This window comes from Bactrocera latifrons, unplaced genomic scaffold, assembly GCF_001853355.1.
Source record: "Bactrocera latifrons isolate USDA-ARS-PBARC rearing strain unplaced genomic scaffold, ASM185335v1 scaffold_263, whole genome shotgun sequence".
Lineage (NCBI taxonomy): Eukaryota > Metazoa > Arthropoda > Insecta > Diptera > Tephritidae > Bactrocera > Bactrocera latifrons.
Window position 1 is genome coordinate 367,236 of NW_017536219.1, and position 26,824 is coordinate 394,059.

Below are 26,824 nucleotides of genomic sequence, written 5' to 3' on the forward strand. Positions count from 1 at the left end.
GAAGAAGCAGTTAGAAAACTTCATTTTTTTTAAGTATGTATAACTGTATTTTTTCGATAAAAAAAAATATTAATTCATAAATATAATTTTCTTTGAAAAACTGAAATTTAGTAAAATAATAAAAAATAAAAAAATTGGTGCAAATAATTTTTAATTTTTTTTTAAGATTTCGTATTGTTTTTACAAACATTTTTTACTTGAGTTTTGTGCCTAAGTTCATTCGGTGCATTTAAAAAAAATTATAATATTTTAATTTATTTTTCATAAATATTTTTTTTAATTACCATGCTCTGAAGACCCTTTATCTATCATTGAACTCAAATTTTATATAAGCATACGTATTTTTAGCACTGTTATGGTGGTTATAGTTAATACTTTAATTATTATGCTCCTTGTTGTTGCAATAATTATAGCTGTATGGCATTTTATATATAATTTTTGCTTTGTTTCGTACTTTGGTTCCAGTAATTTGTAAGTGTTTTGAACTAAATCCAAAAATAGTTTTAAACATACATACATATGTACATACATGTATACAGGTATGTAYGCATATAGTACAACAAAAGCAAGTTGAATGCTATTTTTTGTTTACTGTAGATATTTGCGCTATTCCTTAGAGTATTTCCTATATATGCCAGTTTTCATTGTTACAGTTTGTGATAATATTTGTTGCTTTTTGAATTTCGAATATTTTTTGCATTTTGAATTTCGAATATTGTTGATTTTTCGAAAATTTTTCCTTTTGAATCTCGAATATTTTTGCATTTTAAATTTCGAATATTTTTGCATTTTGAATTTTGCCCAATTTTCTACTAATTTTTATTTTCACTTGCCAACCGCGCTCGCTCAGCCTACTGTGTTTGATAGGGTTGTTGATAATTTGGTTGCTGTGCTTGTTGTGGGTATGACAAATGTTGCGGGTACTGTGGATCATAGCTTGGCATTTGTGGTTGTTGTTGTTGCTGCGTRTAGTCATAAGCCCCATATGCGCTGGCATCAGCTGTCTGCTCGGGCATAGCGCTCTCCTCGGGTATAGTGCCACCCGACATGGCTGCGAAGGGATTATTGGCCACGTGACCGGTCGCACCATAATTGATGGCATTCGGTTGTTGCATTTGACTCTGTTCGGTGTATTGCGGTGTGACGCCCTATGAAAAGGAAATTTTTGTTAGAAGAGTTGAAAATAAATATAATTGCAATGCATTAAAAGGCAATTTCGTGTAAGGAAAAGGCTATAAGTGAGCTTCAATGGAGCTTTTGTTGTGGCAAATGAACTGTATACCCTTTTGACGCTTTCACTCTCTTCCCCTCGTTTTTATAGCATAAAAATTATGATTCGTAAAAGCATTTTATCTTTTATTTATAATGAYACGATTGCATGTCAATTTGTATCTGCTGCAATGAAATCATAACTCCATAAAGCATTTGCTTTCAAACTTACAAAGGAAGTCTCCTTGGTGTAACCGCCTTGGCTGGGATCTTCAGCAATAGCGCCCATTGGTGGCGCCCACACCTGTTTCTCTTCGTGTGGTGGCTCGGCCCAGGGTTGAAGTTCGCCGGAAGCGAAGATGCCATAGAAGGTACAGCCGATTAAATGAACGCATGCGGCAAGTGTGAAGACGGTGGTCCAACAGTCGTGGGGCTAAAGCAGAAAGCGGAGGATTTCAAAACAAAAATAAAATTAATTTTTGATTATAAATTCGGAAGTAAATGAAGTTCACAATATAATAATAAGAATATCGCGCCTGTTAAGTTAGTATACTTAAAGAGATCTGTTTATAAAAACACGGCTGAAAAGCTTTGACCGCTTTCGAGTCTTCTCTAATTGAAAAAACTTCCACAACTGTACACATAACGTCACTGTATGAGGTAGGACTGGATATATACATATTCCAATAGAAGAAAGCCAAGAGAGTCTCGTGGTTAKCCTACTGCGGAAGTGTTGATGGTTGCCATGAGTTCTCAAGCGAAGAATCCTACTCCAAAAGGGTATCTATGAAAAGCTGATATTAGATGATCTCTGAGCGGGGAGGTGTGAGGAGTCGTTGATGCTAATCCTGGATACTCACTTTCCGTTGAACCAAATCGGCTTAAGAAGTGCCACAGGGAAATTTCCGAGAGGGCTGTACAGCCTTCCTAAACATTCTGGCTGAACGCCACCTCAATTAGTCCCCAAATTTGTTCAGTCCCTTGGCACTGATGACAACTGCAGCGGATGATCAAAATGACATGGAACTGTCTAAACMCATCGGGGTRGTCTTATCTTCGGTGAGCCAGAAGACAAAGCCGAAATTGGCATTAGCGGCCTCAACAAATTTGTGACAGGCTCAAAGAAGTATTTAAGTACCACAAGAGACCAGTATACTCAGCTATCCAACTGAGATCTCTCTCTCACAATCGACCTCTTAACCTAACCGAACACAAAACGGATTTTAATTTGTGGTCAAGCCACACCGCTGGATAGATGATGGAGTCATTTGTAGAAGTTCAAGCAAATGAGGGAAGTTCTCTGATCGCATTCACTTGAGAGTGGCTAGAAACGATTATTTTACAATATGGCTCAAGCAGCTCACAACCTCCGATATTAGACCAAATATCCTCTGAGTAGCGAAAGAACACTGGTTTCAAGGCGAGACATCCCTACTCAGGGTTGTACGCTGGATTTGAGACCCGCCACGTAAAAAAAGTCCCCAATGAAAACAAATCGACAGCGTCGGATGAGAGACCTCCCTTTTGATGACGAACATGGCAAACGCATTACGGATTACGATGAACGCACCCATGAGAGCTGCCCTCGTCACGATGTCAAAATCGTGCTTGGCGACTTTGACGCCAAGGTGGGCAAAGAAGGTACCTTTGGCGCACGGTCGGAAAACTCAGCCTTCATGAGGAAACATCTCCAAATGTGTTTAGGCTCATTAACTTCTACGGGGTCTGAAATATGGTTATATGGTTGTATCCAACCTGATTCTATTTGTCTTATCGCCAATTTTTTCTTAACTTATCTACATTCTCGGAAAATCTTTTCTCTTCAAAGCTTCGCTACTTACATGTTTACGGATCAAGCCATCCAACGCGTAGGGCACAATTATGCCAGCCAAAGTACCGATACCGTTCGAGAGACCCATCAAAATACTGGCATAACGTGGAGCAATATCCAAATGATTTACATTATAGCCGGAAATGGCGAACCCACTGAAGGCAACACCGCAAGTTAGAGCAAACATGGCGCCGGTCTAAAATACAAGCATTTAATAGCACATATTTAATTTGTCAAACTAGAATTGCATAAAACCGCTGCTAATCATACTCACAGCCGTATCGGAGTGCGCGACGAAGAGAAAGAACAAACCCTCCATGCCGAAACCGCCACAGTTGAACAGTTTGCGCACATTCGTGGTTGACATAATGCCATTCTTACGCAGATGATCAGCCAACATGCCACCGAATGGCACAATCGTGGTCATAATTAAATGTGGCAGCGAACCGATGAAACCGGCCTCCTCCACCTTAAAACCGAACTTATGCTTGAGGAAGGACGACTGGAAGAGCACGAGCAGATAAAAGTTCCATGAACGACAGAAGTTCGCCACAATAATCGCGTAGACGGGCATGGAGCGCACCATCTCACGCCACGGTGTGGTRCTCAACGACGGCATYGASGGCTGCATMGAGGTCTCACCCAGCGATTTCTCGATATACTTCAATTCCGGTATGCTGATGGCAGGATGTTTGCGGGGATTCTCAAAGCAGAGCCACAACCAAAAGAGGTACCTAAAGAAATTATTGARTTATTGTATAAAATATCATAAATTGGGAGAATTCGGTGTATTGTATTGCTTACCATGTTATGCCGAACATGCCGTAAGCATAGAAGGGCGCCTGATAGCCAATCGCGTCGGCGAGCAGACCGGACAATGGCAGACCCACCACAACGCCCGCATATGAGCCGCTGAATGCTAATGTGGCCAGACGTGAACGCTCCATGGGTGGCGCCCAAAATCGCCAGATACCATGACAAGCCGGATAGGTGACGCCCTGTGTGGTGCAAGAGTGGACAAAGGAAATGCAAAAAAGGTTGCATAGAAATAGAAATTTTCAGATTTTATAAGCAAAAAGGTGTATTGTCAGCTCAGGACTCTTAAAAGTTAGTATAGCATATATTTAAAATTCTATTATTGTGGTTTTTGTTAACTTATTTTCACTACAGTATGCAGAAATAAATCGCAGGAAACAGGAAATGCCAGATTCTTATTGCCGAAGCTCTCTAGAAAAAAAAATAAAATAAAATGAAATAAAGGGCAGAAAATAATGATTTGCTCATCAAAAGATGGTGAAAGGATTTGGCAGTAGCAACCCTCAGCGCCTAAAAGCAGATTACATCATGTTTTCATTTCGCCAGCCAAAAAAACACTCATATTAATATTATGAAAGGAGAGCTTAAACGCAAGCGTGTGTGTACCCAACTGCACACACATACCGAGATATATATGTAATCTTAAATAAATATACAATTGCTATACATTTATATGATTGAATTTCATTTAGAATGCCTACAAATCATATGCSTGCCGAGCTGTGTGCAGGCAAATTCGCAATTTCAGTAAAATTCGGAAGAATTCAAGTGGCTTTGATCTGCTTAACGCAAATCGAATTTCATACAAAACGCCCGAATTTCATTTCCCGTTACTTTGTTTATGTTTATGTGACAAATATTGCTTTGTATATACATATGTATGTACTTTATATATCTTCCTCTCGATTTTGCTTTCATAAGTACAGCCCGAGCTGAAATGCTTTTATTTTGGTAACTTCCTCCCACTTACCTCAAATAGACCTTGCGTTACACGTACACCTATCAATACATAACCATGACACACGGCCATCACCACTGGCACCAACAGATGCAATGTTGCCGAGCATACAATTGATAAGCCGAAGATTTTATTAGCCGGAAATCTCGATGCTATGAAACCACCCGGTATTTGTGTGATCAAATAGCCCCAGAAGAATGATGAATCCACATGACTCTCCACAGCGACGCTCCAATTCATGAATTTTGTCTGAAAAGAAATGAAATTAATATTTATATATGTTGTATTATTTATTTTAGCACATACATGTGGATTTTATTTGGGAATTACATAAACATGTATGAAAATATCTATATACCTAATTCTAGRTGAAAAATAATCGAAGAAACACTATGAATCTTTGAGTCTTTTCGATTAAATTTTCGCTCCTTAATTACAACCCGAAAAATTTTTCGATAGCTTTTCGGAAAAAATACTGTATTGACTAGTACACACGATCAAAAGAGGTTGTTGAATTCTCACAACAGCTGTTTCTACTTTATCAGAATTTACCCGGATTTTCTCTGGCGCGGAGTTGTATTTTCGGAGATCTATCCCTCTTTAGATCGCTAAGTTTATGTATACAATTGTCACCACTGGAGCAACGTCTTGCAGCAGAGTTGTTCCATGTCCGCCTGACTCCTGCTGGCATTGAGTCCAATCCGGACCTGGAGGAACTTTTCTGCTACATCTGCGCCAAAAGGCTTTATCCAAACTAAATCTCATTTAGTTGTAATACGTGCAATGGATGGAGCTAATTTAAGAACTGCTCAGGCCCTAAGACACACTATGAGTGGACCATAAGTTACGCGGCCCCATGGTGCCAACGCAACCTTAGTCTCTACGGCTGAGCAATCTGCACTTAGTTCGCACACTACGCCGCCACTTCACCAGAAGACCTCTACGGTKCACAGGAGCTGAAATAGGTAGCATCACTCCCACTCTGACCAATCGAAAGTGAAGCAAGTGCAGCCTCGTACCAGATACTGTAGCAGGTTAAACTCCTACTTTTCCATAATAGACTCTGACATATCAAACATATGCCCAGCGTGTAATGAGTCCCTTCATGGCACTAGCCACCTCTTTGCATGACCTACTAACCCATGGAAACAGCACCCTTCCTGGGACTACCGTCGGATGACATCGATGACAACTTATCTAATACTTACCAATCTAATGGGGATTAGGTACCTATTATAACAACAACAACATCAAAAATAATCTTCGAAACTTTAAAATCCATCTCTGAAGTTAAGTTCTTTTAGTTAAAAATTTCAACCTTCTAATCAGAAAAATTACTATAGACTTAGGTTTCGGATATCAATAGAGAATTATATTTCAAAAAGCGGTTAATCAACTTGCGAAAATATGTGTCTTACTCAAATCATTAGTTTTCTGAACCCTCTGGAATATAGAAGAAATTTACGATTGCTAYCTTGTCCGTAAAAATTCGGCGCTATATCGTTACATGAAAAGGAAACAACAGTCACGGATGAGAAACCCCAAAACTAAAGGTGGATTAAGTCATCCATTGAGGTTTTACATCAAGACATTCTAGAACCAAAGAAAATCACATAGAATTTGTAAACCAGAAATTAGTTCAAGCTAGCACCGAAGCCMAAATTCTAAAATATAGACTGGAGGAATGAGGTTCTGGGCTAAACTGTTCATAAAGGACTAATGGTTTCCGAAGGAATATCCAAAATTTGTCAAATGTCTTTGTAGTCTCGATAAGCCAATAAGAGTTTTCCTCTGATTCACAAAACTTAGAGATTTCATTAGTAAAGCGATTGGATGGTTTTTAAAGTGTTTATAAACGTTGAATTTTTTAATAAGGAGTAATAGATTGGTTGGGAACAGACTAGAGGTAAAATTTCTAAACAGATATCTACTGACAACACATCTTTTGAAAGACTGTAACGACGTATAATTCCGAAAAGTAGGATAATCGAAGCGCATCAGATTTAAGTACAACTCTTCAATGGGAAGAAGAGACGTGGCCGCCGCTTCAAGAAGTTAACGTTATATAAAGCAAAGGAGAATCAAGGAACCTACATCTCTACGACTTTTCACTATTTATTTTTCAGCCTCTTCTCAAGCATGTCATACCACTGGCTCTCACCAGCAACACTGCATCGCCATAATATAAATGTATCCATTAGCAGCTGCAAGAATGGCACGCGCAACAACAATTGTTGCTGCTGCAGAAAAAAGCATATAAGTTTACAAATAGACTCGTAGCAATCAAGTGCGCCGCATTGAAATGGAAAATGCACACAAACATACACGCACTTCTGTGTTGTAATATAACCACAATGCATATTTTGCTATTTTGCAACAAATGATGCGGAATCTCGATASCTAAGTGCATGGTAACAAAAGCCACAAAGCCGAGATACCCATTTGAGTGGTGGCAGGGCTTTGGTATGGGGCTGGCAGCAATGGAAAATAAGCGCAGAAAACATACTGTTGTCGACGTAAAAGTTGACGCCAGCAGTCGAAAGCCCAAATACTTGCTCGCCAAAGCGCCCTGAAGGCATTATTAACGAGCGTGACGGAATTGCGCCCATAACCATTGAAAAGGGAAATCTCTAAAACATTTACAAAACATACCAAGTATGTTATGAAAAAAATAATATTTAAATGCGCGGAGAGGAGAGAGTAGAGTAAAGTAAGTAGAGTAAAGTACAAATAAAAATATGAGTTGTGAATTATGAGCTTACGCTCGTGAAAAGGGCGAGGCGAGGCAGTTGCTAGCGTAAGAAAATTTAAGTTGGCAGTGGCAAGCGGTGAATGATACAAATATACATATGTATAGGTTTATAACTAGTTACATGTGTGTTGCTTTGAAAGCCAGGACATCGAAATTTGAAACGTGACTTTGGCCTTCGGCATTTTTGGCAAATGTCAAAAATTAATTGACAGATATTTCACTCGTCTRTCATATATATTTGTGCTCTCGCAAATTAGTTAAATTTCAACTGCCTTACAGTGAATATTCATATGATTAATTGTATTAAATATATGGCGTCATATATATGCTACAATATATACAATATTACACATATTAGGGTGCGCCATAAAAAATCCGAATATCGAATTTATGGTTTAAAATTAACCTATATACAGAGAAAATAATATTCCTGCAGGGCAACATTTTTAGCTTCAATTTAAAAAGTATCGATGAGCATTCAAGGCTTCCCATATAAATAAGACGTAATCTGTTTTCGTTAAAAGTATGATTACTTTTGAACCATTTGTGATAAAATATTTAAATCTCGGATTTTACTATGGAAAAAAAAATTTCTAAAAAAATTAACTACCTGAGAGGTATATACTATATATTTCAAACCTTTGAATGGTGTCTCACCCTAGTGCGTAAGTACAAATTTTTACTCATGTATTTTAACTGTAAATTTCCTTCCAATTATACGCATGAAAATTTCAAAAATAATGGGAAACCTTCTTTCAGTAACCATGATAGAACATCCGATTAACTTAGAATTTTTAAGGGCTCGAGCTAAGTTCATTTATGAAATTTCAATCACTGTGTCTACTATTTTCAGGTCGGCCACCTCCCCACAGTCCATGAGACTTCACTTCCTTTACCCACAGCACTGACGGCACATTAAAGAATTTTGACTCCATTCACCCAAACCGCCCCATCAAAAGTTGGCATGGACGTGGCCCTCTTCCTTTTCAAATTCGCGAAGAGCACATCTAGCAACTTCAGTGCCGCTGCTTGTGATAGGTTTCAAGGTCTATAAGCGACACTGTTAAGTACTTCTAAGTTATATCGCAGGTCTTTACTGACATCTTGGACGTTTCGAGTTTTTCTTTGTTCAACCTGACATTTAGCTTTGCAGCTTCGTCATTTCGCTTCGGCCAATTAGCCGGCCCCACTGTTTCGCTATCAACGAAAAGCTGCCTTATGGCCGGCATTCCCTCCTCGATAAGTCTTGAACGGCCTTTGACCGCCGTTTTGTAATTAGCTTTCGCTTTCAGTCCTTCCTTACTATCCCTAGTCCTTTCTACCGAAACAGCATCCTTGAAATATCCCGTAGCGTATCAATGTTTTCTTTTCGTTCTTGTTAGCATTTTCGAGGTCAGAGTCTTTAATAACCGTGGCACTTCTGTGGTGTAAAACAGCTTTGACAGCAACACTCCAAGTGGATTTACCGTGTCCGCCGCTGGTAGCAGAAACTTATTCCACCTACGCTGGGTTGGGCTGCACCCTTGTTTTTCATTGTTTTCCTCCAAAATAAGATTTATTTTCAGGCAATCTCTAACCCTAGCGTTTTATACCTATTCCCAGGTACTTAAATACCAATGACAAAAGTAGTTAAAAACCTCTCTCCCAAAATATCGTGAAGCTACCAGAAAGCGAAGGATAAACGTCGCCTGCCCGCATCGCCCCTTACGCTCTAGGAACAAGCCCCGTTGTCAAGCCGAGACGGTGATTGCAGCGACGTCAGTTGCCAAGTCAGCAACCGCGTGGAGGACATAGTTAAGATAACTTCGTCCCACTGTTTACTAAGTAATGCTTTGATGTACTCGACAGCAGTGCAAAATATTCGAAAAAACCTCTTTACAAGAAAATGGATATTTCTTGATATATTTTATTAAAAATATTTCATTCACAATAGCATATTTTTTATTTTATGTAATTTCTAACACAAAAAATATTATTATACAAAAGTATCTTAGTTAATTAAATTGTTTGATATTTTTTCTCGTCAGTTCTTCAAAACACTCACATGATTTTGTTCTCCTTTCAGCTTTGCCGCCGACATATTGCAACGCATGCCAAATGATATCATAAAACCCACACAAGCCATCACGGCAATCGTGTAACGCGCCGGCAAGCAGGGACACTCGGCTTTGCAGTACTTGTCGATTTTACGTAATGGCGGGCGTTCGATCTCCTCGAAAGAGGCTGGCGAATCGGGTCTATCATCGTCATATGGTATGCCGCCTCCAGGTCCGTCACCAATCTTATCGCCGTCCTCCATTTCCTCGTAACCGCCATAGCCGCCATGATAGTTTTTGGAGATCTCAAATTTTTCAACATTCGGTTTGATGCTGCAAGAAAGGAGAAGAAAGAGATATAAGTAAGGGGTGAGTGAGATTTAGTTATTTAGTTATATATTCCCTTATTTATATATTTTTATTATAATAAAGTGGTCTCTGCAACACCTAAGAATGGTTCAGCTCTTCAAACAATTTTTATTAAAGATAAAAATCAGTGGCAAGCAATAATATTTATTGCACAAAGACTTTCCTGTTTTTTTTTTTTTTTTTTTTGTTTTTTGCCATTTATAAGACACCTTGATTATGACATTCGCATGACAACAAATGCTGACCATTCCCTGGGGTCATATAAATTACATCTTAATGGCCAAGTGATCATAGCAGGCACCGTGAAGCCACAAAAATACCTGTTGATTGGAAGCTTTCAACATAATTGAGCAATAAAATCTGAGAAATGCAAAGGCGTGCATAGAAAAGGCATGACAAACACACACAGACAAACAAACTAACACACACGCAGACTTTTTCCCACATTTATACCACACGTAGGCACACCGCATGGCGGCACTAGGATTTACTGTTGAAATGTGTGATACCGGCAATCAGCGGTAAATACGAGTGCCCCACCACCACAACAAGCAACAGCAAAAACTTGACACAACGTCGTTTCAACGCGAAGGCAACCAAACCGAACTCCCAAAGGAGCTGACAGCAGCCAACAACCGGCAAATAAGTGCGAGAGTGGGAATTTGTTGCAATGATACAAACTCTAGTTTGCTGGGGTCGCTTACTGCAAGGGTGGTGTTGTTGTTTTTCTGCTCTTAACTCCCGCGTTTGTATGTATTTTGCGCTGATAGCTGAGTCATACGTGTCCAATTGAAATAAAATTCAATTTTATTAAGTGCGTATCAATAGTTACAAGATACCAATTGTTGTTGCAGTTGTTGTTTTTGGTTTCATGGTTTTGTTGTTGACAATAAAGTAAACATTTTTTCTGAGCTCGCGTTGTATTGTGGGGTTAAGGTGGAATGCACTTAAGTTCGACCTTTTCCGAAAATATTCGTACACATCTGGAAGAAGGACATCAAAATCTTCCTTAGAAACTATCTATATAATGCATAAGGGCCCACATTAGGATAAAGGATGCCAAAAAGCTTCCTTAGAAACTATCTATAGACCTACATAAGTCTAGTATATAGTTCTTGAAGATAACTGTCGATCGATCTCATTAAATATATGTCTCCAATAAACCCGCGCTGTTGCAAACTTGTCTATAACCGCGTATGCGGCGTCTATTTCTAGAAAGAAAGGTGAATAATGAAACAAAAATAATAATATATTTATGTTCGGCAGCAATTGAAAACAAAAAAAGTAACGTAAAGTCATGAAAAGGAAGTGTGCGATACAAAGATAGCCGATAGAAAGTTGTTTTTACTGATTTTTTTTTTTTTCACTTTCAATCGATTTGTATATTTTGAAGGTATGGTGTTTCGAAAAACTGGTAAAAAATGGCAAAAATGTATCAGAGAGTGCTTGTCAATGCTTAGCTAAGTCAACAACCAAGTACTGCAAGCTTTTCGACCAACAAAGAGTGATACTTTTATACTGGTTCAATCTTAGTGTACTTTGCAAATGAAGAAACTTAAATGGGCTGTAATTGGTGCTCTGCTGCCATTTTTTCAAAAATCAAAGCATTTTTGGTTATATAGGTATTTTACTGATTCGGCCTACAAACTGTTTCGGCCGCATTTTTCTCGAAATATGTCGAAGAAGCTCTCTTTTTCCAAATGAGCACACGATTTCTCAGCTTCTACTGAGCAGATTAACAACTGGTACATAGTTTTCCTTATAGACTTGTCTACGTCTATCCATATCCACTAGTTTTAAGTCTTCAAACTCTTTTTATTCTAAGGGTTGGTCTCAGTGTACTGTAATAAAAATTCTCTCAAGTTTTGAAATTGAAATTCAAATTATTAGAGTCACTACAGCGCCCAAAATGTGAAATAATCAGCTTACGAAAGTGTTCTCTCATTATATCAATTGATTGATGCGATGTGTGGGAAGTAGCGCGGCTTGTTAAAGAAAATATTTGAAGAAAACAAGACCAACGATTCCACTGGATTACAAACCACACTAAACCTTTGTTTTTCTTGCTCTGGAATATCTTCAGGTTACTCCTTACCAAGGCTCTGGCAATTTTGCTTGCTTATATACCCATTGAGTGAAAAGTAGCCTCATCACTGAACAAAATTTGGCTCGAAAACGTCGGATCTTCTTGGAAAAACACATAGAGTGAAGCGATGTCGCTCTGGAGGGTCAGACGACTTCAGTTCTTACACAACCTATATTTTTTACGCTTTCAATATAAGATATTGGCGTAAAATGCGCCAAAGCGTTCCATACGTCACTACGAGTAGCTGCGAACGGCGCCGAATCGACTGTCCACTGCTTCTATATACGAATTAATTCCAGTCCAACTTTCGGCAGTGCAATTTGGTTAGTCATGATAAGACGTAGAATATTTAAAGCTTCGTTCAAAAGCCTCGTTTAGTTCTTTCACTTACTTTTCATTAGTAAAGTAAACATATCGTAGCTTTTTTTCCTTGCCTATATATACTAGTGTTTATGCCCTGCTCGCGCAATTCAAAGCCAACGCTGGTAAAATCAATTAACAACACAAAAGATCGTTGTTATAACAACAACACAAATAATCTTGCTTTCGCCGCCATTTGAAGTGCTTCAATTGGCTTTTGTACTTTTCCAACAACTTACTGCCAATTATTTGGGCATTTATGAGTAAACGGCATAAACTGCGGCCACAGCGGAATAACCAAGCTGGGTTGCTGGGGTTGAGATTTTTCACATCAAAAAATGTGTAAAAAAACAACAAAATGCATACCTTGCTCAGATTCTTAAGCTGTTTGACAAATCAACTGGCCTAACTAATTGCCTGGCAGAATTTGGTTAGTTACAGAAAACAAAAAAAAAAATTTTATTTTATTTTGGTTAGTTACACCAAACAAAAAAAAAATTTCTTTTTTTTTCAAATATTTTTTTTTTTTCGAGGTAAATTTTCGGTCCAGCACAGCTGAACGCCACATCAGTGGATTATGAAGAGTAATATTGGCACACATTTCATTGTCAAGCAGAAGTTAGAAGTACACAAACACACAAATACACAGATACATACATAAAAGACCAGCAAAATCGTGCTTTAGCCACTAATCAACCCACTTACAAGCCACTGGTCGCCTCTTTGCTCTCTGCTGCTTAAATGCCACAACTTCTGCTTTCTTCTTTCCTTCTTTATCCGTTTGTCCCCTTGCAAATATATGCCAGTTGTCTCATAATTCAAATATTTGCCATTTTTTCTGGCACACGCTCTCACACTCACACAGTCAATTGGTGACTCGCTCGCCAGTTTGCTTGGTAATGCCCTTGTTTTCGTATTTCTAAGTAGTTCGCTTGCCAAGTCCTGACAGCAATACATTTCTTTGCCGGAGCACACACACACTCGTAGAAGCACAAACTAGTTATAAATATATGTATATTTCTTTTCTTATCCGCTTCTTCTCAATCACTATGAATATTATGTCTATTTTTATGTCTCTGTGTATGTGTGTGATGATTTAGTTGCCCTTTAATGTCAGCCAGTTAGTCTGACGCCAATTTTATTTTGTTTCTCCGCTAAAATATCTCTGCTTGATKGTCGTGTTATGCTCACATATTCTTCTCGGTTTATTATGGCAYGCATATCCTTGTCGTTACAGTAAAAATTTTGCAGACTTTTAGRCGTCCAATAGATTAAAAGTAGTGGCGCCACAGCATTTTGGCGTTTTTAGAGCTTGCAGCGAGGGTTTGTCTGTGGCGGCAGTGACGTGACTGGATTTGTAGCGCTGGCTGATGCTGCATCAAGTAAAATGGGTTTGGGGTGTTGTGGAGTTTCTATGAAGTTTTTTTTTTTTTTGCCTGAATATCTATATGCATTCCATATACTCATGTATGTATTACAATTTGGTTATACCGAGGTTGTTTATGGTGAATGATGCAGCAGCGAATATTTCACTATTTGAGTTTTGTATCAATAACTGAAATTGTAGTAAAATATTTAGTCCTTGACTAAGCAATTTGCTTTGAAGACGACAGCTGATTTTCACTACATTTTTTCGCAGCCAACTTCCTTWGCGTTATGTATCTGTATAGCTGATATAGGCTTTTGTGTAAAAAAGTAAAAAAAAAAATTTTAATGAAAACATGGATTAATAATTCGGGGAATTGCTGAAAGAATAAATTTGTCTAACGTGACCGTTCACGGACACATGAAATATCTTGTATTACTTTCGAACCTCTTCATATGGATTCCTCATTTTTTTACAGAACGGAGTTTGCAATTTACGTTTCATGTCTTCTATTGATTCAAAACGGTTTCCCCGGAGCGGTCGCTTGAGTTTGCTGAATAGCCAGAWGTCACACGGACCTGAATCAGGCSAATTTGGTGGTTGCGACACGATATTGGTTAAAAAGTTGGCGAAAAACTCATGTTATCGCTAGGCAAAATCCAAATGTTGTCAGCCCATAATTCTGGCCGTAAACCGCGCTTAWTACTCAAATAGTAATGCTTGTTGACAGTTTGGCCGGTTGGAAGKAAACTGTCAACACAACCCTATTTTTGATCTGCTTTGACGTGTTCTTTYGCCTTAAGCTCACCTTTRCCACGATATTCCGCCRATTGTTTTCCGGGTCGTAATCATAGATCTAAGACTCATTGCCAGTAATAATACGTTTCMTGACATCCTGGTAGACGAAAGCATTGTTTCACATATGTTWACGCGACGATSTTTTTTGAAAAAATTAGTGATTTTGGAATTAATCGTGCTATCAGTTTTCTTAGGCCCAAATGAGCYTTCAAATTATTCGATATTCCACTGATGCCACTAAGATCTCTGACTGTTAATAATCTTCCATTCTCAAACACCAATTTCTTTATTTTATTGGCATGTTGACCATCACTTGATGTTGATGGCCTTAATGGACGTGGTTCATCATCAACGCGTTCTCGACCTTTTTTAAATAATTTGTACCAATCAAAAGCATTTTCTCGYGACTACCAATTATCACGGAAAGCCGTTTTCAATATTCTGAATGTTTTATCATCAAAAATTTGATTCCGTACACAAAATTTAATCGACTTCTTGGTTGAATAACTTCACTCATCGAAAAAATCGGCGAATGCACTTTATGTACTTCAGATAGACAAGCATATACTAAACACTAGTGATTATTTTGACGTTTGTCACAGAAGTCACTGATAGTCATACCAACGTAGAAAAAAAAATTCAACGAATTAGTTTTAGCGCGAAGTTAAAATTAAAAAGTCTTACTATTTTTTGCCCACTCCAGATTTCGAATTAATCGTTTATCTCTTGCCCGACAATACCACAAATGATTCTGAAGTGTATTATGATCAACTGAACATATTAAATGATATGCTCAAACAGAGRAGACCTGAATTGATCAATAKAAAARGTKTAGTGTTCCATCAGSATAATGAGAACCTCATACAAGTTTGATACTCGTTAAAAGCTTGAATAGGATGTACTACCGCATCCACCACATTCTCCAGATCTTCAGACTAATAGTTGTTCCAAAATCTACCAACTTTTTTTTTGTTTTGGATGAAAGAACCTTCACCTCAAATCAGGACTTCAAAAACCACTTTGACCAATTTTTTAGCCACATGGTTTGAAAGTTTTTGAAGCGAAGAATCAATATTTTGCCCGAAAGATAGCAAAAGGTAGATAAATTCAAAAAAATGTTAATACAATAAAATAAATGGTATTTAAATCGCTCTAAAATAACGAAATTACTTGGTGAAAGACTTAATACTGTGAGAGGTTTATCTTTATATAAGAACTAGCACCTCAGTTTTGGAGATATCGATCTGAAATTTTGCACACCTTATTTTCTCATCAAGAAGCTGCTCATTAATTGGCATGAATTATTRTTCGAGGCAAGAATACAATTCCCGAATATATTGCTCAGATCGAACCACTGTACCGTATAGCTGCCATACAAACTGAGCGATCAAACTYAKGTTTCTATATGGGAWACTTTTTTATTTGAAGAGGCATCTTCACGAAATTTGGCATGSATTATTGTACAAGATAACACTACAATATCTGTGCAAATTTTTCAAAGTAGGTCACTAAATCGTATACCTGCCATACAAGCTTTGTGTTTTTTTTTTTCATCTCACTATAAAAATTAAGAAAAACCTTTTGAATAAGTGCCTTAAGTTACTAATCAAAGGCCGATATAAATATATAYTTATTGGTAAACGTTTTGTTGTGCATATGTATGCAAACACTATAACACATATCAGATGCTGTGGCCTCCTCCATCGAGGCCTACTGCCACCCTGACTACAGTGGTGTTGGAGACACAATGCTCCATGCCATGGATATGAATATAAAGACGCACATTAAGAAACCATTAAGATGAAAGTGTTGTGTAGTGGCATTGTGAATGAGCAAAGMAATTTCAATTACAATGCCAACAAGAGGAGTGGGCGCGCGGCAAGTGGTGTACGGCGGGTGGCGTTGAATATGACATACGGCTTGGCTTGGCATAAAATTTCTTCAGCTATCAAKTGCCAATACGTTGCCAGCAAGGCACTTGTAAAAGTACAACAACAACAACTGCGAATGGAAACGATGACGAAGAAATGAATGAGTGCGGCAGAAAACGGAAAACACTTTATGCGTCACCAAGAGTCGAGTGTAGTGTGTGTGGGTTTGAAGTCAGCGACTAAGCCAAGTAAATGAAAGTGAAATGGAAAGCCAGTGTCAACAACAAAAACAATGAAGCGACATATCCAAAACATTTAAATGAATCGAATGGCGGTTTATATATATATATATATATATATACGCTCTGTTTTATTCCAATTCAAATTTCGCATTCAGCGCAGGTCGATTTGTTGTGCGCTTTTAGGCGCGCGAGCCAACGCACTTCTCGCAGACGCGCTCACTCACAAATACACAGTGCAAATTTAATAAGTATTCCTGAGCGCGGAAAAGTCTTCACTGCCAAGCAGCGTTCTACTGGAACAATGGCGTTGTTTGACAGACACTTGTGCGCGTCTTCTCGAGGCATCCGACCTCCTTAAGTGGCGGCTGTCAGCGTGCCGTTGTACAAACGCTTGCTTCTAACTAACTTTCGCCTTCTCTATATTTGATCTGAATACAATTTTCACGCTTTGCACGCTTTTCAATTACATTTTCTTTGTTTGCCATTGAGTGGTTGAAGTGGTGGGTGTGGCGATACCCCGTACCTTCTACTTTTCCTGCTTTCAGCACACTTTTATTCWATTCAATACTAATTTACAGCAGTTAGTAATGTTAACGGCCACAATTACGCCATTTAGCTCCAAGTTTAGTAATTAAAGTGCAGTTATGAATAATACAAAACTAGAATTTATTACAGACGGATGAAGGAAAAGGGAGTAATTCCGCAAACTATGATGAATAATATCTTCTTAGAATATGAGACTTCTTATTTCCGACTTATAAATTCTGTCTTTTTGCTCATCCCACAACCGTTTTATCTGCCCATGAATAGAGTTTCTAWAAGTTCAATGGCTGCATATTGATGAGATAACATCCAAGAACTTAAATTGGTTCATACAAGCTCCAGTTGTCATAGTCGCCAAGTAAACCTTCATACAAAAGTATTAACTACTATGAAAGACTTTCACAATCCAGCATCTGCGATCGCAACCACGCTATGGCAAGAACGTTTGCAAGCCACATCCCTTGAAGTCTCTTCTGGCCTACTGAACTGATTGYCCTTAACAAAGTACAGCTTGCAGCACTCGTACAAATCCATACTACACTTTGTCGTTGTGATTTACCTGAATATTTGCCGAAGTCGGCCTAACCTCACGAAGATTTTTTAAAGCACATAAATCAATATAAAGCGTTGATCACCGCCCGATATAATAAAAGCTTCTTACACGAATTTTTTTGGTTACAATAGGTCGAGTGAAAAGGACATCTTTTCCACAGCCACCACGAATCTCTCCGAAGGGCCAACCCCGATAAGCGGATTGGAACGAACTTCAAGGGCTAASTGCTCTCCRTGATATCAGATTACAGTCTCCCGTCTGACCTTGTAGTTTTGCTATTACCAGTTGAGCACCCACCAACTCAAAGACTGGTGATATTTTGTCGCTTGAACTTCAAATCTCATTCTATTAGAAGGAGCCTCATTCAAAGTCTATAATATCAGTTTAAGCTGAGCATTACAGTACTATTTCTGACAAAGACTATACTGAAAGTTCGCGGCAAGCCAAAAAATACCGACATAGTGCATATGGATTTTAGTTGTTTTTGTTGTTCTAACGGGCACCTAGACCCTTTGGTATGGTAAAGGTTGGCCAAGTTGTAGTCGACGTCATCTAACGAAAGGCCCACAAACGTGCTGTTTCGAAGGGGTCGCACCAAAAGCAGAGGGGTGTTAAATGAGTGGGGTTGGTAGGGCACGCAAAGAGGTGGTCAGTGTCATGCGGATACTCATTGAACGCAGGACATATATTGAATATGTCGGGGTCTATTCTGGATAAGTAGGTGTTCAATCTGCTACAATATCCCAAACGAAGCTACGCTGGTTTTTAATCGCCTCGACAGCCATACCTTATCGCGGTCAAATTTTACCCTTTGCTCGTTGGGGTAATGCACATTGTCCATTAGGCATTCTTGCTATAAGTCTAAAAATCCAGTCCAACACCAATTGTCAAAGTTGTATRGATTAAGGTGCGATCGAAACATCCAACCACTTTCTTCTCCATTGTCCAGTCTTTGYAAGACTGAGCCTGAGATCCCTGTTAGAATTGCCCATATGACTTAATCTAACTCTTGAAAATTAAATTAATTTCTCTAAGTTTAAAGCATTTGGCCACCGTAACCGAATCCTCCACTAAGGTTAAGCGACTTCGGACACGGAAAAACAGACAAATTAGTTTTTCTGACTTTCAAACCCACCTAAGTTTACTTAAAATGACAAGTCCTTTATTATTATGACTCATTGTCATATCGTCGTTTACTATGACAATGAACAAAGGTACAACTTTCTTGTTTTCTAGGCACTACACTCCATATACTGCAGAATCAGCGCCTTCAATGGTTAAACCCATTCAATAAAYTTAATGTAATCCTTTATATGTCCTAAATGACATCTCAAATTACTCAATCACTCYTGAGTGAGCTAAATATATCGCTCGCTACTCTAAATTACATGACATTCCTACTGCAACCCACGCCACTTGCCGCAATCACATGCCCACAACACCTACGCAGCTTCTGTTACCTAGCAAATAGAGTTGAGAGCTCATAAAGCTCGCACTTCATAAAAATTTCCGTTGAGCGCGTGCACTTTCTTCTCGGCTTCATCCTGGTTGCACGTGCATGGAACGTGCCCGGAATTCCGGCTCCACAAGTGCGAGACATCAACGCCTCGTGGCGACGCACCCATCTATATTTTGCTGAATGATGCGCACCGCGTGTCATACTCGGCATGCCAGCGCGTTCAATGTCATACGCTTGGAATTTCTACGTTCACAATTCACAATTCACGATTCTTTTCTTTTCTTCTCACTTGCTTCTTCAGGTTTTTGTTTGTGACGCAAACCACTCTCAATTTTTGCTTGTATCATCGGCTTGTCCTTCGCTGACTTCTCTGAGCTATCAGCTGGGTTTGAGTTGTTATTGGTATGTCAATAATTTTACAACTTTCCGGGCGCACAAACACACACGCACATTTAGTCTTCTTAAGCGTTTAATGGACCTTATTTGCATACACTTTTTTTTTTACTAAAATAACTGCATTAGAAAATTGTTCGTAGAGCTCACATTGTTGTTTTGGCAGATCCACTTTGGACAGAGCTTTCGCCTCTTTAGAGTATCATTGTCCTCAGTGCTCATTTCGCCTGTTTCCAGCTTAGCAAATATCTTTTCAACGATGGATTTCCCTGAGCCCAAATTTAACAGTATTTTTCCCCAAAAAGTAATGCTTTAATAACACACGAAACGCTTTTGATCCATTTTTTTGTAAACTAACACAAATTGCTTCACAAAGATGCTACATCTCAGTAACCAATAGTTATAATCCAACTAATAGAACTCATATAGATGGTAGTAGTGATGGTGATGGATTGTCTAAATATCAGCCACAGTGAAGCGTGGATGGGTCCTCTAATATCAGATAAAAAATGATGCTTAACGGAAGAAGTATTTTATCCATCAAGCTAAGTACAATGCAAAAACCTTGTCAATTAGCCAAGGAGTTTTAGATATTAATGCTTCAGTTGAATTTTGTGTTCTGTGTAATATACTCAATTTATTTTAGGAAATATTATTTCAAGTTGAATGAGAAGAGATTACAAAACAAATTTTGCCAATTAAATGCTAATTGAGCTATTATTGAATTGGTCTGGTCTAAATTGATATTATAGTATTAAATTTCCGGAGATAAAGAGCTCTAAGAAAATTTTAAGTATCGGTTTATTTGTATGATTTATGTTCGAAACTTTTCCTTCTCCCTAGAAATATTTAAAGAATTATATTGAAAAGATTTCAATTGCTTGTCAGTATTCAATTCTAAATCATACACGAATTTCGGACTTTAAAAATTATCATAAAGTGGTTGATTAACACACCAAAAAAAACAAAAACAAAAAAAAAATAACTTCGGTTGCACCGAAGCCTTAATACCCTCCACAAATACAAAATATTTCTTACAAGCACTAGATTGCGAATGTTTACATTGAATGGTAGCCATATGTGGTCCGCAATGACAAATGAGCAGCTTCTTAAGTATCTCGTACTGTACGCCATTCGCCCCTTTAACTGATGGAAATGTTAAAAAAGTAAAGGATATGGAAAATTGTGTCTCYATATCTCTTGCAAACCCGTTCGAATGATTTTGGTGGTTATATTGGGTTTCCTAGCTTGACTCGTCACGTTTAAGCTGCTTTTTTTTCAAGCAGAGYACCGTAAACATTTCTCTTTGGACAGGCCTGATCATGTGAATTCCAATACCACATTAATTAAGAATCTTTTAACTACCGATCAGACATGGGCTTAGGAGTTTGACATAAACAAGTCAACAATCATCGGAATGGCACCCGCTTTCAGTCAATCGAAGAGATAAAACAATATTTGCTGAAGGAGCTGAAGGCCGTCCCAAAATCTGTTTACGAGAAGTGTAACGGGGACTAGAAAACCCATTGGCATAAGTGAAATACATCTGGTGGGGATTACTTGGACGGTGACAAAATAAATATTTGTTACATAAATATTTTTCGTTTTATTTACAATTTCCAGTACCCACAATGTAATTATAATAATATAATTTTAATATACCCTGTTCAGGTTAGAATGATTTAGAGGTGTAAACCTACATGCTACGAGTATATGCAAAAATGCTGGGTAAACTGATAGAACGAAATGTCAGTCGAAATAATAAGCCAACACATCCTTAGACTTTTTGAAGCGAAGTGCATTTTTTATGTGCCGAACTTGTTATGGCAGATAACCAAAAGTTCAGTGTGCTCGGATACTCATAGAGTTAATGCTATAAAAAAAGTTCTAGCCTACATTTTATTTCTCATTCGTTAAAACAACTCTTATTCGAAAAATATCAAATCGAACTAGTTATTAGATACTGAGCGCATACATTATAATGTAGCCAAGGTTTTCATCATTCTACTCGTATCTAGTTGAGCTGATATCCGCCTTTATGGGCTTACATGGTTTTATGGCTTCCAAAAAATCAATTTTTTTTTATATTGTCTTATTAAATTCTACAACACCTCTAGAATATTGTTCTAAATTTTCAAGTTGATTTGAGTAATAGTTTCGTAGATGCAGCCTTGAGAAGTTGTGCGCTCAAGGCTAGCAAGGCTAAGTGCGCCGTCTTTAGACGCGTTTTTCTCGAAAYGGTGTTTTTGAAGTCGGTTGGCAAGATTTTCCTGAACTACAAAACCGATCTTCATGAAAATTTACACAGGTCTTTGTGATATATTTCTTAAAGAATTGGATGAAGATTTTTTTGTTCGATTACAACTATTTGAAAATAAAATTATCGCGAAATTTTATTTTTTTTTTTTGAAAAATATCTGCTAAAAATCCAATTTTCAGTTCTTTTCCTTCGTCCAAGTTCTAAGTTAAGGTGTTAACTAAAGCACGTATTTTTTACACTTTAAATGATTCTGTAAGGTCCTGCCAAAGCGGGCGATTCATTTTTCCGAGGGGTCATCGGAATTGGCGTCGCAATTGCTGAGTTTATAATATTTTTTTCAAAATTTAAAAATTTCTTTGTTAGTAGAGTATGTTTGTAACAATTAAAAATTCTTATAAAGTATGGCTTATTTGGGAGCACATATTCGCTAAATATTCGGAGAGTGTCAACGTCGAATTGATAAAACTACATTTCGTAAGTAGTAATAATGAGTGTAAGGAATGTAGTAGAAGTCTAGTACGTCGTTTTTACAAAAGATTGAGATATATTGGTATGAGGCTAGCATTRAGCACAATAACCAAAATTTGTTGAGTCAATCCATATGAAATGTTACAGTTCTCTAGATGGATGGATCATTCACTTGAGACAAATTTTCGGGGACTTCACAACCTTCACTGATTGCTTCGTGCTTTTCGAACGCGAGTCATCCTTACAAAGAAGACTCCCTTAAACCRTTTACAAAGTTTCTAATGACTTCGCAGCCAAGATTGAAAAATCAGCATTTCAAGTAAACTAKTTGTTGAATTTTTTCGCTAAAAATATTTTTATATTTTACGAAAAAAAAAATTATCGAATATAGCAAATTCAATCGTCAAGCGTGATAAGCTTGTTTTAAAAGTTACAGCTCTACTTCGAGTCTCTCTCCCTCTACCAAGCTTTAAAGTCTTTCAGGGGGCCCACAAAGCGCATGAAATACGTTTGGAATTCGTTGCAGTAATAAACCGTAACAAATGATTTCATTTTCCGCCAGCTCAAGTAGCGCCAYTGATTTGACTATAACGGCAACAACAACAAAAATAAAATTTGATTGCCGTTCAGTCATATTGCAACCACCAACAATATGACCGTGGTCTGCCGAATCTGTCCAGTCAGTGGTCCGTTAAATTAAATTTCGAACTTTGTGTGAGAATGTTCTTTTCATGTTGTTGCTTTTGTTGCTATTTTGTGTACTATTATGCAGTAGCCAACTTACCCACTGAAAGCGCCCGTTGCTTTCTCCTTAAATGCTGCTAAGCCCTTCATGTTGCTGATGCTGCTGTTGTTGTTGTTTTAACTTTGACTGCTTACTTTCGGTTTTGTTGTTGTTGATAATGCTAACTTATTGTTTTTGTACACTCGTGGTTGGCCGCCGGTATATTTCACGGAAAGTTGATTACCGCCTCATGGGTGGTCCACAGTCTCCGCCCGTACTTCTCACTCTCGCCACTAAGCAATACTGCGCGTACACCGTTACCCCACTTATTTTTTCATCACCTTTACACACTAATACGCTTATCTGCTGCGCGCGTTRATTTCACGGTAATTCATTTATGCGCCTGAAGTTATGCTACACTTTTCGTTTGCAACGCGTTTCTAYGCCCAGTTTTCACTTTAATTCGCTGTTTACGAGCACAATTCCTTTATGGCACACATTGGCGCGCACCCACACATGTGTAGCTATAAATATATGTGTGTGTATATTTTATTATTGGATTTTATTACATTTGTAGAAATTCATATTTTCATTCCGTTGGTTGCGTGTTGTTCCTATTGTTGTTGCTCAGCTTGTGTGTTGTCGGGCTATTTGTTTTTGTACCAGCAGCAGTGATAGCAGTAATAACATCAGTTGCCGTTTTGGGGTCATTTTCCATTTCTAWAAGGAAATCAGAGAGAAAAATAATCGGAATGAATTTCGCATTTCACTGAAGCGTGTTCATTTGCTGATAAGCTAAAGTTTTTTGTGTGCAATTTGTTTGCTATACTTCCTCTCCTCTAACTACTTACGCTCGTGTCTTATGTTTCATAAGCGGATTATTTTAATAAATTTCTCTCTGCGCTCCGAACAAATGATGAGTTGCGTAAAATTGTGCATGGCTGCATAGTTTTGGGAGCGAAAGACGTGTGAACAGTCTAAATATATTACTAAGGAAATTTTTAATGCAAAAAATGGCTTGGAAGGGAAAGTTCAAGTAATTAATTTTWATAAAGTCCTACAAATGTTGAAATTTCCTAGCAAAGTTTAAAGGCTTAAAGGTTGAAAGTCACAAAGCTTTAGCATACTTTTTAAAGCTGAACATTTTTTTAAGAATCAATGAGAAAAATAACGATACATTTTCTATTTACCTGATATATTCTATTGCAAAAGATCTGCTGAACTCCTTGCCCTGAGCAAAGTTCATCTTACCACAATCGTAGGATTACGTTGTYCAGTAGGTATTCATGCGGTAAGGTTTAAAATCTTTCCATCACCAGTTGTCAAAGTTATATGGAGGAGGGTAGGGTAGAAACATCTAGACACTGAAACACTACTGTAATCTGACCTTCGGCGAACCATAATACATAGCTGAAACTGATATCAGCCATCCCAACAAATTTCTGATAAACTCAAAGCGCTTTATCGATCTTTAAGGGTCTTATGACCCAATTTTTAAAARCACCGGCATTCTTAGCTGACTTCATAACCTAACGTTTATAAAGATTACCTATTTTTTTGAATATTTTGAAATATTTCTACACATATTTTTCGGAAGAGGATTAGAGATAAAATTTGCACATAGAATCTTCTACAGGACGTCATAATAGAGTCGTATATTTCGAACGGCTCATCGTTCCGTCGACTACGGTATACACCGTTTGCCAATGCGGACCTTAAATCTTACGCAGAACCTTTTTCTTGAAAGGGAAACTTTTTACCAAGACAAAAAAGGCATTTACCTGGGAAAAAAAATAAAAACATAAAAGCCGAATTTTTATCTGAGAACCAACCGGACTATTGCAAAAAGAGCACTTATAGTATAATCAAAAATAAAAGACAACCATTGATAGAATCTGAACCATTATTTGCAGCTTTATACGGTTTTTTTGTTTATACTATATCTGGTTTCCATCTCTCAATTTTAAATAGTAATTTTAGGAAAAGATTTAGATTGAAAGAGGATTGATATATGACGGTGGGATCAATACCTTYAAAAGCACCATTTTCAAACACCATATTGGGCATTTTACCTGCTTTTCCAGACCTTCCTTCCAGACTTCGGATTTAAAAGTTACACTAGTTTACAGTCATTTTCCATTGTTAGAGACTGTTTTTTGTCATTTCTATTTCCTAAAAATGAAAATAATAATAAAAATTTCCTAACAATATATATAATAGTAAATTTCCTTGTTGTAGTCAAGGAGAGTAGAGATCAAAGCATCACCAATTATTAAAATGATAAAAATATGTAGCTGTACTTGATGGAAATCTTTTGAACTCAAATTCCTAATCAGGACAGTACAAATACCAATGAGACCTCTTAGCACTTAGTCGCAAATTTTTCCTTCAGTTTTGTTGAGTAGTGTTATCTAGTCTCAGAGGTCTGTCAGCTGTCACGACGCCTATGATTTAACATAACAAGAGGAGGACTTAGGAATTTTCAAGGAATTGTGAATTTTTTCTAGACTCCTGAGTCTAACTTCTTCTACAAAAGCCTTCAATTTAATTTAGAGTAAAATTTACTACTCTTGGCTTGGAAGACGTTACATATGGAAACTTATCCTACTTAACTAATRTCACTATCGAGCAACTTAGTACGTAGGCTCTTTGAATATAGATTTGGAAATTACTGAAACATTGGCGCTTAGATTATTTTCAGATACTTAACCGGGCTAGTTTTCATACGAGTATCTATAGAAGATCTTGAAAATTATCCGACATATGGAGGATCTTAAAAAAGTTCTCYCCCGTTATTGGACTTCGCAAAGATTTTTGTAAAGACAGGAAGATATGAGAAGCCCAATATAGTTCATTATTGAACTACTTTTATAAACTAACAGGGTTAAGATCACTTATATATATAGAGATTTGTATGCATATAGTTTCCACAGGCATACTACTATTAGAAAATAATTTKTACTCTCCGAATTTCTATAATATATATATCTCACATATTTACCGATATTTTCGATAAAAAGTTTGCAATTGCTACTTTGATCCACATATTCGGCATCTGGGGGCGTGAATAGTKTAGGTCCGATTTTGAGCAGCGACTCCAATAAAGGCGTCTTAAAGTATTTATTTACTTATTTATCGCGCTTTTAGTATTTTTAACGGAACCGCTATTTAGGCAGTGAGYGGATAACCTCGCCTCAATTTTATCTACTTTTACAGTGTCGGTTGTGTGCTTAGGGGATTTGTCCCGAACAAATTTGTATATTGTACCTTACTTGGTTCAAAAGATATGTACATTAAACTTCTTAAAAGGCAGTGCTGTGCCTATTTTTTTAATTTTCAGCTCACAGACACATTACCAAGCGATTTCCTGTACCAAATTACCATCCTACCTAAATCTTATTTTGGTGGTTAGTTATCGAATTTTATATAAAAAACTTTTGGTAAATTATTCTCAATCCAAATAAATATTAAATTCCGTCGGCAACAGTATCAATCGCTTAAAAARTATCTAACTACCATGTTCCATAAATTAGTTCTGGAATGAATGAAGAAACTTTTCTCAAAAGCTCCCCAGTTGATCAATCGTGACCTAGAACTTTTAAGATATCAACTAATAGCTGAAGATCAAAACACTTTCAAAAATATTGGCTATTTAGTTTTCAAAGTTTTTAAGCTTTATAAGTATCTTATATTAATTATTAATTTTTTGCATTTAATTTTTTTTTTATTT

At 37.5% G+C, this 26,824-nt stretch overlaps 1 protein-coding gene across 1 annotated transcript in view; it reads right to left on the bottom strand.

The window, feature by feature from the left end:
• Positions 1-808: 808 nt before the first annotated feature.
• Positions 809-26,824, bottom strand: part of LOC108969727 (vesicular glutamate transporter 1) — a 26,338-nt gene continuing 322 nt past the window's right edge. Inside the window, exons 2-9 of the mRNA XM_018934613.1 lie at positions 23,155-23,814; positions 9,611-9,935; positions 4,827-5,063; positions 3,845-4,038; positions 3,315-3,774; positions 3,051-3,236; positions 1,442-1,642; positions 809-1,148 (exon numbers count right to left, since the gene is read on the bottom strand). Coding sequence (XP_018790158.1) covers positions 852-1,148; positions 1,442-1,642; positions 3,051-3,236; positions 3,315-3,774; positions 3,845-4,038; positions 4,827-5,063; positions 9,611-9,935; positions 23,155-23,204 — 1,950 coding nt within the window. The 5' untranslated portion in view covers positions 23,205-23,814 and the 3' untranslated portion in view covers positions 809-851. The remainder of the gene's footprint in view (positions 1,149-1,441; positions 1,643-3,050; positions 3,237-3,314; positions 3,775-3,844; positions 4,039-4,826; positions 5,064-9,610; positions 9,936-23,154; positions 23,815-26,824) is intronic.